Source organism: Sinohyriopsis cumingii, chromosome 18, assembly GCF_028554795.1.
Source record: "Sinohyriopsis cumingii isolate HCF-2022 chromosome 18, ASM2855479v2, whole genome shotgun sequence".
Lineage (NCBI taxonomy): Eukaryota > Metazoa > Mollusca > Bivalvia > Unionida > Unionidae > Sinohyriopsis > Sinohyriopsis cumingii.
Window position 1 is genome coordinate 43323048 of NC_142978.1, and position 20574 is coordinate 43343621.

General features: G+C 39.3%; 1 protein-coding gene across 1 annotated transcript in view; it reads left to right on the forward strand.

Annotated features, from left to right (window-relative positions):
• Positions 1-5792: 5792 nt before the first annotated feature.
• LOC149776506 (uncharacterized) overlaps positions 5793-20574 on the forward strand; it is a 39259-nt gene continuing 24477 nt past the window's right edge. Inside the window, exon 1 of the mRNA XM_089940948.1 lies at positions 5793-5875. Coding sequence (XP_089797074.1) covers positions 5815-5875 — 61 coding nt within the window. The 5' untranslated portion in view covers positions 5793-5814. The remainder of the gene's footprint in view (positions 5876-20574) is intronic.

Genomic DNA, 20574 nt, shown 5'->3' on the forward strand with positions numbered 1-20574 from the left:
ACGGATATCACATTTTAAGGAAGATAAACGTGACAGAAGTTAACTCAAATCTATTGTCCTCTGTTGAATGTTCCAACAAGCAGGGCAAGTACAATACAGACTAAAACACCGGCGGGCTTCATTAAAACAGCTCTATTGCGCCCTGCAATAATTAAAGAATTCATTATGTATTATATGAAGCATTTCAAACTAAGATCACAAAATTACAACAGCAAAATTTGTTCAACCTGTATATCGTTTACACGACCGTCTAAAAAGGGTTCTAAATTTTGTAATACCCCAGTCAGTGAAGTAATAACTGAATAAGATATGGTAGCAAAACCGAGCGTATGCTGACCTTGAAAAGTGATGTTGGAGTTGCCATTCTCTGATCGATGTCCTTTTTAATTTATATATGGCTTAAAACGATACAGCGTGCTGCCAAAGTGAAATATGTATCAGACTGATTTAGATTATTAACTTCAACCAGGTAATAGTCGTCTAAATAGTTTTGCACCGCCAGTCGATGGGGAGGTACAAATATCTCTTTTTTTTCTCGTGGTGGCAGCTGTTTCGTCAACAATGACATGTATTTTGTTGTTGTTGTTGTTGTTGTGGGTTTTAACGCCATTTTTTCAGCACACGATAGGCTATACATGGCGGCCAGTATTAATGGTGGAGGAAGAACCAGGAAAACCCCGGAAAGAACCACCGACCCACGAGAAGCTACTGGCAAGCTTTCTCACATACCCACACTGGCTGAATCCAAGACTCGAACCAACGCAGACAGAGGTGAGATGGCAGTGATCCGTAACGGAGAGCGCTTTAGACCACTCGGCCACTCGGGGCCCCTCATTTATGTTAATTTCCTGTATTAATGGTTTTGAAAATCATATATCTTATACGTCAATATTTGTATTCAAGTGAAATTTTCAGATAGCATTATTATATGTGCGACATTTGTATCTTGATATACTAGAATTAGAATAAGTGTGAGATATACATCCTGATATAGTAGAATTAGTATACGAGATTTTTCTGTGGTAGCCATGACGTATGTCGAAATATTATTGAACGATAAAACCATGTATGGCTCTGGATTACCGCCTTCAGCTATACAAAAAACATTATAACGTCCTTCCCTAAAATAAACAGTTACGGCTTCCTGCGTGAACTTTGATACAGATTGTACAAGAACGGGACAGCTTTATAATTTCTACGGAATCTGAAGAAGAAAAAGAAATTCCAAAATACACTTTTTATATAAATTGCGTCGACCATCGTAATGCATAATATATGGTTCGTAAATATGCTGTTGAAATTTTAGGAGTAGTTCCTTTTATTAAATTTTACCTGGCAAGGACATAGGGCTACATTTAAATTAATCAGGACCATATGCAACAAGAGTTAAACCGACATGCCGCATTTTAATCATATTGCAGACCTCTTCAGTGCAGTTGATATATTGTTATTGTTCTTGCTGTTGTGGGTTTAACGCTATTTTTCGGCACTTGATCACTTGAGGGGCTATACATGGCGGCCATTATAACTGGTGGAGGAAGAACCCGATTGGTCCATTAGAAGGGAGTTATGTGAAAATTATGTTTCTAATATAGTTGTCATGGGGACCGAGATACACACATTGGTTACCTGTGTGTGTATGTTTGTGATTTGGATTTTTAACGTAGCTTTATAAAAAAAAGGTCAGTCATATCGCTACGATGTCTTCAGGGTGACATTTTATAATGATGTCTTGGATAATACTACTCTCAATGGCTTTAAGATGCAGTCAAGACATCACAAGAAAGTCACCCTGAGAGTTCCGTTACCTTAAATGTGCAGATTGGATCTTGGTAGTGGTAGGTACAAAACGCACCATTCAAAATAAATTTTTTCAATACTTGAACGACGTTTGAACTATAACCCAACTATGAAAAACAGTCTTGGTCATTCAAAGTGAATTATAAAATGTGTTATGTAACATGACCTTAAGCAAGGATGCATGAATAAATATTGTTTTTTTTCTTCTCACTATTATTGAGAATTTGTGAGTTACATGCAAGAAACAAAATAGTTAATGTTGATATATGATCTAAACATTGATGCAGATACCATATATATATATATTGACAGACTCAGGTGCGAAAAATATTATTTGTAATGAAGCTCATCCTTTTTCAATTTTGTTTTTGTATGTACCAAATAAAATATTTCCAAAATGACAGTGTCATATAGTTTTGACTGCGCATTGTATTTTTGCACAGTCCCACTCCAAATAACACGTGCCCCACTTAGGTGGGATTAACCATTTTGGGAACGCATTTTAGTCTAATTCTGGTATACAAGGATGTGAAATTTAGAGATGTTTGCTGCAAATGAATACAAGGTTACTATATAACTCAATGTTACTCTATCATTATATTATTATGTTATCGTTATGCGGTCATTTCTGAAAAAAATATGATTGGCCAACTTTGGGTAAGTATTGCAATTGTCATTTTTGTCCTTTTTAAGAAATGAATAAGATACGAAAATCACGAATGGCGGTATGACTCTACTGCAAAGTTATAGTCTGTATAGTCTTTATAAATAATACACTGATCCACATGATGAATCCACATGATGAATCCACATTTTAAGCTACTCTATCGTGCACACAGTAGCGTACAGGACTCAGCATTATACACAAAGGCTAATGCAGGTCACTGGATCGTGCAGTATATGTCAAGGTGACCTAATTTTGACTGAGGTTTATAATATTGGTCATGAACCATCTTTATCTTACATTACTTGACTCTAGAAGCAACAGTGGTTGAGAACCAGAGCTGAACAGATAGCTTATACCTAATCACTTCAGCATGAAATATATATCGAAGTAACCTAGTTTTTGCCTGACGGGTTGTACTTTTCATGACACAATTCACGCAAAGTTACATGACTCTACAGGTAACTGTGTCTGAGAAAAACGTATGTAAACACAAATTACTACATAAGTGTTGACAGTGGACGACTGATGGTCATCAGACAAGAAATGCTTGGCCTTATGAACTAGTTGTTACTTATGACAGAATTTTAACTAAGTTTAGGGCAACAATCATCTTATTATATTTAGTGTCAGCTTAATTCTTCAACTGTTGATTATACAAAAATATCCGCATCTTTTTCTCAAAAAGTTAAAATACTTGACATTTCTTCAGCCATTATCCACAAATGATGTCTAAGAAATGTCACTGAGGCTGCCTATACATTCATGTCATTGTCGAGAAATAGATATGTTTTAACAGTTTAGAATGAGAATCTTTATCTTTGTCTGTACACAAAACATTGTTTTTCCCAGTATTATACATTCAGTAAAAGATTAGCACTGTGGACAAATACTACCAGAATTGTACTCACTAATTTATGACACAGCAATGGACAATAAATGTCTGTACTTTAAAATATTATTAAACTATTTACTGATATTGGAAAATATTTGTATGTACATTGTGTGCCTGTCCATTGGCGACATACCTTTATCCAGGTTCAGCCCACATCGTACTAATATTGTTTGACTCTTCAAAATATTACTGCATATTAGAAACTATACTTTTCAAGCTGAGTTAGTACTGGTTTATGGATTTTTCATTTATAAAAATAGATTGCTCATATTACTCAACATATTTACAAACATGTCTTCGAGACAACAAGAATGCGTGTTTTCGAAAGCAGAATATGTTATCTCAAGACAGCAAAATCGGGCCTTCATAATGTAGTAAATTTAGAGTATGTGCACTTGGTTGTAGTGCCCCGTTTTAAGCAATTCTTAGATTTGTGTGATTACTTGTTTGATTATTGGAATTCGGCGCCATGGAAATATTCCTGGCCCGAACTAATGAGCTAATTAATAGGAGCAAACGTCACGGAGTGAAGTGTTAGTGTGTTTCCATGATGTCCTGGTTCACTAGTAGTGAATTCCTACCAAAACCGAATGAATGTCCTTGTCGTAAAATAGTACATATTAAAATCTAGTGGTATACATTGGTAGCGTGACTGCAAGGACAGTACGGTATTAAACCGGTAAATTACACAAGGAAATAAATAAAAAGGGACTTGACAGACACCGTTTATGTCGCCATGTGGCGAATATGGTGCAGTTATATCGGCGAAATGTGCCTGGAAAGCATACATTGACTGGCCTAAGGTGGCGGAGTTAAAATAGTTCCCATTATTAGGGAGTACTCATATATGTTCTAAGGCGTGAACGGTTGGTGGTACGGAAACATAATGAAGCCAAAACACGCAGATGTACGGTTGATAGATAGTTGGCAGTTTGGTTTATCTGTGGTCTTGTATTGATTAGAGGCAAATGTAGGTATAGAATGGACACGTCGGGCTTTCTGATTTACAACTGAGGTTGTATGGAAGTCTTTGGAAAGTCGGGGTAAACTTATGACTTCTAGCGAGAATCGTGCCAGGGTTTGACAACCGCTCGGTCAAGTAAATACCAGTGTGCGTGTAACAATAAGTTTATTACGCACCCAAGATTTTTTTTTTATTGATTCTCTTGATATGTAGTATTGATTCAGTATTTATTTATGATCGCGAATACGTAATCGTGCAATTCAAGTGACGTTTCCAGCTGGTTCTCTCAAGATTGCGTATTAGAGCTTTGAATACACACGTTCAAACTTTTAAAAACGCGAAATGTTTTAACGGTATGAACCTGATGTCTTGCCAGACAGTTGATTATACCAAATGAAAGTTTTGATTGCACGTAATGGAGAATTCCACTGCATATAACGGAAAGCTGGATTGGCCCCATAATTTATATTATGTCATTAAAAAGCATTGTTAGATTGGCTGTACCGAGTTCTTGTAGTCAAGCCTCGAGATTGCGAAGCAGTTGCTCATATGGCCCCTAAGGCTTCTTTAATGAGTTTTGTGGTAACACGTACCTTTTACATAGTTGGCAAGCTGGAAAACAAATACAATTTAATTTAGAAAAAAATCAGAGTTGACTATTTTCGTATGAGTACTTTAGCAGAGAATGCAAAATTCACCCATCAATGCAGTCCAGAGTCCCCAAAAGGTACCCAATAGTGTCTCGCAGTAAATGTTTATTTTCATATCTATTCGTTTTCTGGTTAGAAAACAAGACACCTAACTATTAAAATCGGAGCATTCTTGGCCTTTTCTGTTACGTCGAGAAAGTAACGATTTTTAGGAAATACCCGAGCGAAGTTCAGACATTTAATACACGATTCGTTATGTGGACCCGTATTGATGTATTATCAGTACGAGAAAATGGCGAGTACCTGAATTTATTGAAAACATACTTATTGTTGTACCGCTGTGATTAAACGTGTTCTCAAATTGAGTGGTACGTCCCAACTCCTCTCCTGATAGTCACTATTTGCAACACCAAATGATTATTAGCGTATTAGCTGTTCAATGTTTGATGAACTCTGTAAAGGAGTAAGGACGATATATTCACATTTTTGGTTTTTAGTTCATTTATAATTGATGTCTACCGTATACAACACCATTTTCTATCCCGTCTTTTATCGCGTGTCTAAAGAAACTCAGAGGGCGGAAAGAAAATTAAAGCAATTTTTTAAATTACTGTAATATGACGTTTGTTAGGCTAATGACAAAGACCTTGCTTTCCTTATCATTAGAATCTATATTTTTCAAAGCTTTATTTTAATTGCCTCTGTACAAAACTGACTTATTGTACCGTAAAGCACCATAACAAACTACACATAATTACATAATTGCCCCCCTAACACTTTTGTGAATATATTTATTTTTAAAGTTTATTTGTCGCGACTTGCAGGGGTAGTTTTGTCGAGGATGGTCGTGATACATATATGTGCTTTATCAATTTTATTTCAAGGAATAGTTTGTTCAGACGGTGAGTTTCTAAGATGGAAGTGAACACCTTTAAGGTTTTGTATACAGAAGTCTGCATGTGTAGCAAATGTTATTTTACTTCTTTATTTTGTTATTAATAATTTTTGTAGAGGGGACTGCAATATAGAGCGTCATTATCAAACACACACGTTTGTGTGTGTATATGTTCAGCTCTTCTATACTCAGTTATTTTCTTCCATTCCAGGATACGATTTTGACTTCGTATATCCTCTTATTAATCCGTCACAAATGTTGAACCTGAAAGACATGCAAAAAAAGTATTTAGATAGTACGGTAAGACTAAAGCAAGAAACAAAGTTAATGGAAGGTATTGTACATGCATTTGTAGATGAAAACATTCCTGTAATTATATTCCTTTTGACCACACATCTAGTTTATGTGTCAAGCAAAGACTAATTTAGTACATATTGGACCAGATAAAACATTAATGATTAAGTCTTGAAACTAAGCCTAATTATTCGTTAAAGTTCAATGGAGACTTCAAGTGGCGATTGCTTAGAAGATCCTATGTTCATAGGAATGGGAGACCAAAACTTGCGTAGAATGATATTTGTTTAAAAATAAGTGTACTTCAAATACATCAAAGCCTTGATTATCCGCACCCCGGATTACCAATAGAGCCTTGATTATCCGTACTTCAGATTACCAATAGAGCCGTGATTGTCCGTACAACGCGATTACCATTATAGCCTTGTTTGTTCGTACAACGCGATTACCATAAGAGCCTTGTTTGTCCGTACAACGTATTGTACATACTCCGGATTATTGTTAGAGCCTTGATTGTACGTAGTCCGGATTATTATTAGGGCCTTCATGTCCGCAATCCTGATTATCATTAGACCCTTGATTGTACGTACTCCGGATTATCGTTAAAGCCTTCATGTCCGTACTCAGGATTATCATGACTACCTTGTTTGTCCGTACTCCATCTTATCATTAGAGCCTTGTTTGTCCGTACTCCAGATTATCATTGGAGTCTTGATTGTCCTTACTCCAGATTAGCATTGTAGTCTTGATGGTCCTTACTCCAGATTACCCAAACAATTTTCATGATAATCCGTTTCATACTGATTTTCTAATTATTTCAAAGATATCTAAAATTCAATATTTTTTTGGTCACGTACATTACAATGTCCTCTTATTCTTTTTTTTCTTTTTACATTATTGTTATGCAACAGTACAGTATTTACTGATTTTTTAATTTATTTTTTTGTGTTAGGTTGTACTAAGTGACCGAAGATGTAAGTACGAACTGCTTATAATGATTCAATATGCACGTAAATCAGTCACCTACGTAGTACCCTCATAAGTAAATATTAGCTAGATGTATATTTAAAACCAGGACTCATAATGATGTTATACATCACAATACCTTTAGAGTAAATCGGGATGTGCAAAACTCAACTAGGTCTAGCTTGATTGTTGAAGGCGGAAAACTGTTTATTGGGCTATTAAGTCCAGAAACCTACTTCTCTAACAAAACTGATCTTAAATGAAGTTTCCAACCAAAAGATGTACCTTTGCATTTTTATTCCGTTAAGCTTCTGAGACATCAGTGGCGCCTGCTGTTTTCTAACGACCGTCTGAAGTGGGCAGATATGTATTTGAGCAAAAACCAATATGGCGGCAAATTGCATCCCTGTCTCCCTGTAGTAGATATTTGTATGAACTGCATTATACATTTTACAAAGAGCAAGAAAGGGATTGGTTTAGTTGAATTTACATTCAATAAAAACAGTTCGTACTCACATGTACATGTATACAACACAATTCACTCAACCAGTTTATGTGGGATACGTATATTATGTCCTTACGCTGTACTATATTTTTTTTCGAACTACCTGGACTTACAGTTCGTGTTTAAACTGAAATACACACAAGAAGAAAGTTTTGTACAACGTTGATAATTAGCTAGCAGTTTTTTTTTCTTTATGGTTTCATGGTTTTATTTATATTAACAGTATAATCACCTATCTGCCAAATATTTGTCATTTAACGAGCTGTAGAAGTATGCTAAGCGATAGAGAAACGAATTCAATGTTTTGTAATAATTATCGTAAGGCTCGACTGGCCCATAGGTAATGTCATTACCTTACCTATGCGTCAGTCGAACCCGATATTCAACTCGGCTAAATAAATAACTTATGGCGTGAAATTGCCTTTAATGTATTCTCATTGAATTGTACAGCCACTACCTGAGTGAAGTATAGTTTTAAATGAAATATTATCAAATGAAATCCAAGGGATATCAAAGTTGATACATATTGCCCAATGGAATACAGGGATTATCTAATATGATGCATTGTGTCAAAGGGAAACCAATGGATATCAAAACATGTCAATTGGAAACGAAGGGATATCAAATCCGATATATAGTGTCAAAGTGAATATAATGTATATTGGGTTTTTGGTACAAAGGATAATCCTCGCAGTACTCATTTACGCTTCAAACGATGGTGAAAATTGCAAATAATTTTTTTTCTCACGAAATTAATCCAGACAAAAAGGGATTGATTTAATAAGAATCATCGAAAGTTTCATTAACATTTATTTGTTAATAAACTTATACATGTACTTTGTTTTTAAGAAGACTTATGAATCATTATGAGAAAGTGGCTGAAAATAAAATATATTGCATCGTGTTTAAATATTTTGCTCTAAATTAATTGTATGTAAATGAACTTTTAGATAAAGAAAACTATTGAACATACAAATTAAATATATATTTTATGGAATCGTATAATAATTAAGACTTGTACGAAAATGCCAAACAGGACCTGGTGAGATTTATCCCCTTTGAGTTTGTAAACCGTTCCTATTCTTATAAAGATTTATGTATAGATTATATCAGTTATGTAGGTCAGCAATGAAATGTGCACCATACTTATGTACTCTTCTACAAAGGAAATAAAGTTATAGAAAGTAATTCTAGGCGTCCGGTAATTAAATAAAAGCGATTTTTTTAAAAGAATATTGAAAAAAAGGAGTTTGTTTTGTTGGAGTGGGTGGGAGACTAGATTTTGCAGTTTGTATAAGTAATTTCTTCTTAAACCCCAATAATGATGTCAATAATATAACAGAAGAATACATGCATTTATGATGGTATATAATGAGATTAAATAGTACTTAGTACGGTCAGGTATGATATGTGTGTGTGTGTGTGTATGGGCCGTTTTTCAGTGCGGAGTTTTTGTTTTGTTGTTTTTTACTTTTAAAGTTTATAGTGTTTAAAATATATAGAACGATATGTTTATAGAGTTCTTGATGGTCTCGATGAATGCTGACGGTTTATGTCAAGAATATGTTTCTAGCGTTTACATGCCAATAATTAATTCGCTTGAAAGTGTGATAGAGTGAGGTTTTACGGTGTTGTATAGGTCCAGTAATGGTTTGCTTCAACAGGTTCTAAAATTGTATTTTATAGTGTTATAGAGGTTTTGGTTTTAAAGGCCCGGCAATGATACGTCTGAAATGAATCTATAGTAAGATTTTATGGTATTGTAGAATTCCATCAAAGGATTCTGTAATTGTGTTTTATAGTGTTTAGAGACTTTGGTTTAATGACCAAGGAATGTTACGCTTGAAATGGCTTTACAATGAGATCTATAGTGTTATACAAGTACACAAATGATTCGCTTGAAATGGTTCTATAATAAGATTGCATAGTGTTAACATAATTTGGTTTTTGAGGCCCATGAATGTAATGCTTGAAAGGGCTTTACAATGATATTATATAGTGTTGCGAAGACTCTGGTATTAGAGACGCAGCGTCTAGAATGAGATTTTAGGGTAATTTGGAGACTCTTGTTTAAGAGCCGCAGGAATCGTATGCTTTAAAAGGACGCTAGAATTAGATTGTACTGTGTTTAGAGACGCAGGAATCGCATGCTTTGAAAGGACGCTATAATTAGATTATACAGTGTTTAGATACAAAGGAATCGTATGCTTTGAAAGGACGCTAGAATTAGATTGTACAGTGTTTAGAGCCGCAGGAATCGTATGCTTTGAAAGGGCGCTAGAATTAGATTGTACAGTGTTTAGAGACGCAGGAATCGTGTCCTTTAAAAGGACGCTAGAATTAGATTGTACTGTATTTAGAGAGGCAGGAATCGTATGCTTTGAAAGGACGCTAGAATTAGATTATACAGTGTTTAGATACACAGGAATCGTATGCTTTGAAAGGGCGCTAGAATTAGATTGTACAATGTTTAGAGACTCAGGAATCGTATGCTTTGAAAGGACGCTATATTTAGATTGTACAGTGTTTAGAGACGCAGGAATCGTGTGCTTTAAAAGGACGCTATAATTAGATTGTACTGTATTTAGAGACGCAGGAATCGTATGCTTTGAAAGGACGCTATAATTAGATTATACAGTGTTTAGATACACAGGAATCGTGTACTTTGAAAGGACGCTATATTTAGATTGTACAGTGTTTAGAGACGCAGGAATCGTGTGCTTTAAAAGGACGCTAGAATTAGATTGTACTGTATTTAGAGACGCAGGAATCGTATGCTTTGAAAGGACGCTATAATTAGATTATACAGTGTTTAGATACACAGGAATCGTATGCTTTGAAAGGACGCTAGTAGTGAAGTGGGGCGATAGGGCATCAAGGGGAATTAGCATTACAGGACCCCCTGGGCCTGTATAGCGTCTTTGTAAATTTGACATGGGAAAAAATCGTGGGCCTGTATAGCGTCAAGGGAATTTAACATGGGAATATATTTTGGGCCTGTATAGCGTCAAGGGAAATTTAACATGGGAATAAATCGTGGGCCTGTATAGCGTCAAGGGGAAATGGAACAGCGTCGGGACCCTATTAAAATAGGGTCCCGACCTGATGGGTCTATGGAAATGGAACAGGGGAGAGGGATAGAACACACACCCACACACACCCACCCACCCACCCACCCACACACACACACACACACACACACAAATAAAATAAAAAATGGGGTAAGCAATTGAAAGTCAAGGTATTTTCGAGATATTGGAGTGGCCCTGAAAAGGGCCTTTGGTTTTCCTCTTCTTCTATTTCTTCCACTTCTTCATCCATCCCCTTATCTTTCCTAATAATCCTTTCTTCTTCTTCCTCTTCAAACCCCAAATCTACTATCCACGCACGTCAAGCAGCAAAAAAAAAAAAAAAAACCCAACATTATCATAATCTACTATCCACACAAACGTACTTGAGCGCTTACAATCACCCACACACATAAACATATACAATCACACCAGAAAAGAGTGAGTGTTTATATTCACACTACTCTACATACACATACATCGGCAAATCGATTGTTATTTCTTTTCTAGAGATTTGGGTAGCCCTGAAAAGGGTTGTTTTTTTTTTGCTTGCGCGAAGTTGAAGCTATCGCGATCTTTTATATTCTAAGAATGCGACGTCCTCTGACGATTGGCCTTCTGACGATAGGTCTGCTTCTTCGGAAAGAGAAGAAGAACTCTTTGGTATCAATACGACAGTCGACAAAGCCGCTGTCAGGTTCAGGTTGCTGCTGCTGTTGTTGTTGTTGTTGTTGCTGCTCTCTCTGCTGTTTCTGAAGTCTGTACTTTTCTGTCCATTCTTCTTTCTCCCTGTTAATTTCTTCTCTGAAGAGCTCTTCTATCAGGTTTTCAGTGACTTTTAACATTCTCACATTCTCTATCTCTTCAGGCTTCAATATCAGACTGTGTCTGACCCTATGCAAATTCACGTAGGCTTCATTTAGCTTAGCTAGTTTGGAGCACATCTTCGTAGGAGGATGAATCGACAATGGATGGTTAGACTGGAAACTACCCCGTTTTTTAAAGTCAAAGCGCGGACGTGAAGGAAAACATCCCTATACGGTTCTCGAGCCGGAACGTTCAATGAGTGTCATGAGAGGGATAGTAAGAAGTCAAAGAACATGAATCAAGATTCCTATAGCCAAACAAAAGAAAAAGGCATTTTATTCTTCAAAACACAACATTTTTTATTCAAAATCACTTAACACTAACAAACAACTATAACATTTTTAACAATAATCAAACAATATAACGTCAAACATTTTTTTCTTCAAATACCAAACATTTTTTCAAGTAACACATTATTTTGGACAGGGTTGGCAACTATGTGAATGAAATTGTGATTTCCACTGTAGGAAGTCATTAGTCCATTGATGGACACTACGTTTCCTAGCTTGAGATAAAAGACCAGCATAATGGTCACAAAACCATTGATCTACTTTCACATCGTTTCTAGAAGAAGAACGAGGATCAAAATGAGTCACTAAATGTTCTAAAGAATAGCCCAGGCTGCGATGATGCAGAAAATACACACAATATTGTCCACACACCAAGGAATCTGTGCCTTGTAATTTCACATTATTGAATCGGGTAGTTTGAGCATTTCTTCTCATAAAGTCAATGATATCGTCTTTCAAAGGAGGCAATCCACAGGAATCGAAATATTCCACACATCCTTCTTGAGGAAAGTAGACGGCTACCCATTGGGTTCCTGGGAGATGACTGTCGTCCGTGTTGATCACATAAACTTGATGATTTTGAGGTGTGCGATGAGGCAGTTCATCTTTAGCACAGACGACAGGATTCCAAGAAGCAGTGTACGAACTGTGGTTCAAAAGATAATAAAGTTCCCAGGTATCCATTTGCGTGTTTTTCTTCTTCTTCACAGGTAATGATAAGTGATTAATTCGATCCTGACTTTTTGCTTGAAAATGTCTGACAAGTAAAAGGCGTTTAGCTCGAGCTTCTTATTCTGGTCAAAGAGAGATTCGATGCGACGGCACTCCAGAGACGTTAATGGAGGAAAAGATTGTTTATCTAAGCCTTTATACCACTCGTTCAACACGAATTCTATCTCGATGAGACCCCAAGCTTTGTCCAGATATTCGTCCAATTTTTCTTCTTGACTCAACATCAGACATTTGTCGTGTTGAATTTGACTGGGATGATCGTTGTGACATCCATAACACTCTTCCTTGATGAATTCTTTCATTATATCTGTCAGGAATGTAGCAAAACAGGAGACTAAATGGGCTTCTTGTTCTGACCATCTTGACTTCATCATGATCACTTCTTCGTCTTTGTCTTGGGATTCTTCTTCTTCTTCTTCCACAGTTTCCTCACATTCCATGTCCAAAGTTTCTTCAGTAGGTAAAGAGGGATAACAGTCTTCCATGGCTTCTAATAATCTAGAATGACTTCTCTCAAACTGTTGATTTATATCGTATTGTCAAATTCTGCATACAGGATGACGTTCACCGTCTCAGTTAGAGCATCTGCAAACTAAAGTTCCACACGAATCTGGCCGGATTTTGTAGGGTGGAAATGTCCCTCGTTGCTACCTTGGTCTGGAGTGAAATCAAACGCCCACAAAGCATAACCTCCTGCATAATCGTCGTATGTAATGCCGTGAGTGGTGTTGGTTCCTAACTGTCCCGTGGCTTCGTACAGGGACAAGTACGACCTCAAGTAATTCTTCTTCTCAAAGTCAGGTTCGAAAGGTCGGGTACACAAGGTCTTGCTATAGCGACTGACTTCAATCTTGGGCACTTTGTAATGTTTAAATTCAAAAGGATTTTGATCGTGGACTCCGTTGAAGGCTCTATTCTCGGCCATACCAAGGATTAAACGTTTGGGTAGCTGCCGTTGGAATAGATGATCTTCGATCATGGATCGCTGTCCAGCAGGAATGGTGAAGGTTTTCACTTCCACGCGTCGTATGGGATACTTGGCGGTCGTTCTACTCAACGTCTGACTAATGTCGTTTCCCACTTTAGGTAACACTTCCACACGTCGTATGTAGAGTCTGGCTTCTTGGATGATGGTTTTGTAATTGTCACTATCAACCACTAAATGGAAAGTGGCGCTGCTACGATTCAGTCTCAGGCGAACATTCACCCCGTTCAGCAAATACTTTTCTTGCAACCACATGTCCAAATGCAAACGATCCATCAGTTCTAAACTCTGGCCATTTTTGATTTTGTTTCTTCGTTCTACAAATCCCTCATTGTAGTCTTTATTTTGTATCAATTTCCAATTTGTCAAACTCGCCTGCATCGTCAGCTTCCCATAGCACACAAGCATTGAGATGAGTGTTCTTGGCGTCTATTCCGTACGTCAAGAGATTTTCCAGGTACGCTCGATAAGGGTAAGTATCTATGCTGCTACTGACTAGTTTGTTATTCAAGTACAAGTCCACTCCGCTAAACAAGGAATGCATGAAATTGTTGACGGGAGCTACTTGCTCGTCATCTATAGCACCTCCTGTTTTATCAAGAACTTTGACTTTCAGGTACAAGTAACTGCTGTTCAAATCGATGTAATCTTCGGGCTGTCCTTTGATTTCAAACTCGATGGGAGCGGAATCCGTCAAAGAGGAGACAGGGTGAAATTCCACCCATTGGGATTCTTGCATGGTCATCATAGTGGGTGGCATGGCAAACAGATCCAGTTCCGACTTGGAATAGGCGCAAGACTCTCGGTGCATCATTTTTTCTGTTTCTCAATACTTTAATAATCGAAAACGTCTAAGTCTCGAACGGTTCTTCTTTTCTTTGTCTTTCTAGCTTTAGACGTGTGAAGTCTGGTGAAAGGGTGTTTTCTTCGTCGTCTCTTTCTGCCTTGTCCTTGCTGTGGAATGCCTGACTCGGGAGCGTGTAGGGCATTTATAGGCGTTTCTCGTCGGCCTAAAAAGTTTTTACCCGTATGCAGCAAGACATTTTGCTTGCCCTCAAGAAGGCTTCTTTTAGGTTTTGTTTGTCGATGATGACATTTTGGAGAAATTCTTTGCCGTGTGTCAATGCCGCATCTTTCAAGGCGTGCAATCCGCGTGTCACCATCGGTTTCAACACGGGGGCCACCGAACGAAAGGCTGATTTTAACATATCTCCTAAACCGTGTCCTCGCTTTCGAACAACGCCTCGGTACACTGGATACATGACTTACGAGTCGTTAGAGAACCGTTTTCGAAAATGGAGTTTCACTGTGACTTTCCCTTTGGTGAATGGAATATTTTGTCCCAGATCTCCTTTTATAGCAATGTTGACCGTGTCCAAATAAGATTTGCTCACGGGCAAATAATGAGGATGTACAAATTCGCGGTGGACGTGATAGGTGTTTCCACCTTCCTCGTCAGCGAGGGTGGCAGAATCTACTTTGAAAGGAATGACACGCAGTAACGGTAGGGAGGTGTGTCCCACCACGTTATACTCCACCACATCGGAGTACACAAAGATCAAATTCAGTCCTTGGTTCATTTCTACTGGGGCACGAAATAACTTGCTAAAAGAATCGTTCTCGGAAATGACTGGCAATTCGTTTTTCTTCATCATGGCAATCCTCATGTCCATGTCCCCGCCCAACATGTCAAACAATTCAGGACAAAATAAGAAAGACAACATTTTGTGCCCCTCAGGAAATTTCATCAGGAAGCGACGAGCTACTTTGTGGTACTCCAGGGTGACACTTTTTCTGACACTCTCCAAAGCTTTCAGAAACACGACATTAAACCTGGAGCTCATGATGCTGACCAAATGTTGAACACTAAAATAATGGCCTGGGGGAATGATCAAGCGATAGGTCGTCTTTTGAGTTTCTGAGTTATATATTTTGTTATCATATTTGACATGGGTGTTCAAGTACTGTTGCATTTGCTCGTCATGAACTTCCACTGAAAAAAAAATTTGATTGGGAAGGACATTGAGGACTTGAGTCGGGTGAATGATTTCTACCAAAGCCACTTCCCAATGGGCTTCGTGATCTAATTGCATAGCCTGAGGTAATTTGGCCGTGTAACAGCACAACGTGTTATTGGGAAACACCTCCATGGAACTGTCACTGGGTAAGGTTAAGTAAAATTGGTTAGTGGGACTCATAATTCCAAAGTTCTGTGGCTGTCCGAGGGGTTACTGGAAGTCAGAGGAGTGTCTCCGCCCAAAATAGGGTTGTTGTTGTTGTTGGAGTGGTGACTGGCACTGGCACTGGACACAAGGTTCCCGTTGTTCACGTTCGAGGAGAATTTCAGGGAGGGAATGGGAAGCAGGTAACCGTTAAAACTGCTCAATAAAATAGTCCACAATTGTTTGTCTCCTTGTTGCAAACTCAAATTGGCAATGGCTCCCCCGATGACACAATGCACCACGAAGATTTGGCAGAAAAAGACGATTTGCCTTTTAGGCACACGTTCTCCACACCACACCCACAAGGGTTGTTTCTGTAAATCTTGCAGAGAAGAACTGGGTGAAGGAGTGGTCGACGTAGCTGCGTCTGTGTGAAAGGGCATGATGGTCACTTCTTTTCATAGTCGATGACTTGCGAAGCGTCGATCCAAGAATCAAAACTGGGTGGATATCCTTTCCAACGTACTTTAACTTCTTTGACACGTCGTTTACCCACTTTACGGGTTCTGCGTTCGAGAATGCTTTCGATGTCGTACACGTCGTCTTCTTTTTTGGTCCAGTTAGGTAAGTAACCTTTGTCGAAAGTGCGTTTGGATTTGCCAATGCGCACCCAGTCTCCTACGGTCAACACTCCACTTTTCTTGGGGACAGCTCTCGTCGGGGACGTACCAAACAGACGTTCAAACATCAGCATTTCGTTGTCGGGAGTCACTTCTTGCGGGGCACGTCCGATGCTTCAATGGTAAGATTGGTTGTACGCTTGTACCAGGTGCGGTAAGATGTCGATGTACCTCAGAGTGTGGTGATGCGTAAAATATTTCCACATGCGTTCTTTCAAAGTGCGTTGAAAACGATCCACGATGCTGGCTTTGGTTTCAGGATTCTCGGTGGTAAAAAATGAATGTCGCGTTTCTTTAATTCTTTTTGGAAAGCTTGGTTCAGAAATTCGGTACTTTTGTCCGTTTGCCATCGAAGAGGGTGACGACCGCTTTGTTTCAACAGTCGTTGCAGGGTTCGCACTAACTCGCTGATCGAATTGGAAGTCAAATATTTGTAGCCGCGATTGTAGCTGGCCAAATGACATCGGCTAAATCGGCTTGCCATTGATGATCGATGCCTTCCACTCGGGTGCGACTTCTGGAAAACTTGCGTCGAATGGGTTTGTGTAAAGTGTAAAAGCTTGTTCTTGTAACCATCGTTGCACTTGAGGTAAACGGAGACTTTTCAGTCTAGTTTTGGCAGCACAATACAATTTTTGAACTCCTGCGTAACCTGCAGGATACGAGGGATGATAGTAAATGCTGGCTAACACTTTTTCCATTTTTTGTTTGTGTGTTAATAAGGCACCCACTCCTGGAGGATGCTACTCTTTTTCTCTTGGGGTATTTTCTTGGATTCCAATGCTTTGCGTGTGCGACCAGCAATAGGTGTCGAGGTGGAGGATGTCTGAACGGGGGATATCGGTTCTTGTTTCACTTCTGTCTTCACTGTCTTCACTTTCTTTTTCTCTTCTGATGAAGAAGGGGTGGTCATCATCTTTTTAATCCATCCAATTCTGGAGGTAGGTGGTGTTGTTTACTTGCGTACTTTTTCTGGTGGAGTTTGAAACCCTTCTTCTTCTCCTTTTTCTGTCTTGGTCACTGGTAGTAGTGATGGTACTGGACTTTTCATCAAGGTCTTAAAATCTTTCAGAGTGGGAAGAGCTGTTTCGTCTGAGGCTTTCTGGTGAAAGAGTTGCAGTCGTTGCAAGAGTTGACCGTACTTTTGCGATTTTTCTGTTTTGGACAAATCTTGTCGATCCATCAAGGTTTGCAATCCTGTTGTAACTGGGACATCTCACTCAAATGGGGATTGGGAGGTAAATGCGGGGTGCGTTGTTCTTGCCAACGATGGTATTCCATCCATCGTTTGTAAGGTACTAAAGCTAGTTTTCGTCCTTCCATGGGATGTCAGGGGTCAATTATGAGATCTTGGGACTTCAGAGGGTCTTTTTATCTTGCTCCCATCAGTCCTCCCAACATGGTTCCCAAGACTCCTTTCAGGCTTAACAAGAGGGGTAAAATTCGTCCACGTTGGACCTACATCTTCTTTTTTTGTCAGATGGGAATTTTCTTTTGAACCATTTGGCGAAGAACGTGACGATGTTTGCCTAAGCATTGTTTCTGGTGTTTGGACAAAGGGATCGTGCGTTTCAAGACGTTCAAACAACATTCGCACACGGTATCGATGACCTCTTTGGAGGCTGATTGAATGAGTTTTTTTCGTAGAGGTGGAGAAGCTTTGGACAGGACAGATAACATGTCCCCATGTTTGACTAAACGTGGAGGCAGCCCTTTCCTTTTCTTTCCTTGGGGTTGTTTAGAAGAGGGATGTTTTCTGGAGGGTGACATCTTTGAGTCTTCAGCACCAAAAACACTGATACCCCTACTCTGTCACACGCCTTTTTTATACTGGAACGCGTCGCCACTGATTGTCTTTACGTTGTATTAACTTCAGGACAGGCATGACACGTCGTGCAGGGGTACGCAAGGGACTAAATCGAGCCAGTTCTTGCTTGGACAAATCCAGTAAACTTTGTAACATGCCCGATCTTTCTTGAACTTTGATTTTGGGAGAAGGTACGTTGTGAGCAGCAGCCACTGCCACTAAATTGGAGGGTCCTGCCACTGGAGAAGTTCTTGGTGTGATTAACGTCTCCAAGTACTTTTCAGTTCTTGGTGTCATCAACGGAGACGTGAATGAACCTGAGGCTACCGGAGACGCGTCACCGACGTTGCAGGTCGTGGTTTGCGAGTGTAAGGTTGCGTCCTGGCCGAAGTGCCTCTCTTGCGACTAGCTTTTTGTGGACTCTTCTTTTTCTGGAGACTTTTTCTCTGCTTCTTTTTCTGGGGGCTTCTTTTCTTTTTCCGGGGTGGTGTCTGGTAAGAGGAGGGTCCCGCCACTGGAGAAGTTCTTGGAGACACAGGTCTCCTTGGGGACCTGGTCTTGACACCGTGGCTCTTTTTCTTCTTCTTTGAGCTTCGTTTGACTTTTTTCTTGGGGAGAACTTTGGGGGCACTTGGATTCCATCTTAAGAGAGAGCGAATGATGACCCCTCCTAGAGTACCGCTCCCTCCAGGTTTCAAAATGATTTGCTTTTTGGTTTGAGTGTCTATGCGGGGATCTGCCAGTTGGGTCAAAGCGACTTTGTTTCGATCAAAAAAGCGTTTGGTTTGATGAGGAATCTGAATGATTCCTTGTAGTAATTGACGTGCTGTCACCGTGAACCATCGTAAGACTTCTTTGAGACTAGCTTCTAAGACATGAGCTCGTATTTGTGGTTTTTTTTCGACTGATGCCATACAAGGCACGAATCAATTTGACGGGGAGATGTGACTGAAGGGACGTTATGTTGACGCTGTGTGAGACAGACGAAAAGTGTTTGAGGTTTTTATAGATTTTTTTGGTGCGGTTAAGTCGAGGACGGAGACGTGTACAGGACAGGCCCTCCGTCATGGCCCCAGTGGTGAAACAATTGGGGAAGAAATCGCAAATCATCGGGGTCGTAGGTTTCAAATTGACGAGTAAATAAGCGTGTGGAGTTTGAGTGGCATCGTCGTACGCCTGAGTCAGCCAAGGCGTCCCTAACTGTTTGGCTAAGACTTGCACTTGCGATTTATCTCGAGGGCTTTTAAACAAGACCACGTAATGCGCATTGAGACTGATGGTGCGATGAGCTTTACTTTGTTGAAACAAATTTTGAGTGATGTAAACGACACTGTCATTACGATGATGTCCTTTGCGCGTGAACCACAGTTTAATTTCTTCTTCGTTTTCTCCTAACATGTCGTCGAAAATGACCAAATGGGTTTGACGGGAGTCAGAGACGATTCCGTCGTCTTCTTTAGGAATGACTTCCACAAACACGATGGAATCGCCTTGACTTTCTCGCAAGAGGCTGTACGCCGATTGCCACTCTTTGTAACACCATACGATGCGTTGAGGTTATCGATCGATCAAATGATGTTTACGTTCGATCAAACGTTTGACGAATTCGGTTTTGCCTGAACCGCTAGGTCCAGCAATGAGCATGTTAAAGGGATGACGAAGATACAAAGTGTTCGTCGATGACTTTGACAGTGGAGGAAGAGGGAGCAGAGACAGCAGAGGTGGCCATAGTGTTAGGAATGTCACTTGTGACACGAAAAACAGACAAGACAAGAGTTTATATACTTTTTCAGGACATGTTTATTGAATGTTTTAAACATGACCACGAAAGACAAAAATACATAAAAGCCAAAGGCTTAAGTACAACGATAAAAGGCACATGAAAACCATCAACGTGGAATAGAAACAAGTGTCTGTACAACATGTTTTGGGTAATGTTCTGACCAGTTCTATAGGGGGTAAGGTCACACAAGTGTTCTCCCGAAAGGGTCTTTCAGGCATGTCCACGACAGTCCTATCCTGGATGAAGGGTTCTTCTTCTTCTGGCACCGTCACTAATACAGGTTGAAAAGTAACTTTTTTCCTTGAACAACTCTCGTGCATACTGGGCCACTTCTTGGGTCCAAACCTCAAAATCCCATTCTTTCCAGGCACGGACATCTGTCCAGTGGGGGTGTAAGTCACAAGCTACACACACATCGTCAAACACGTCTTCGGTAGCTAAACGTTGACGAATCTTTTTTTCCCGTAGAGGTCGAGAAGTATCCAGATGAAAACGCAAGGCTTTGAGCAAAATGAGTCTTTCGTGACCATTTAAGGCCATTTGGGTGGTAAGTACTGATCGTACAGA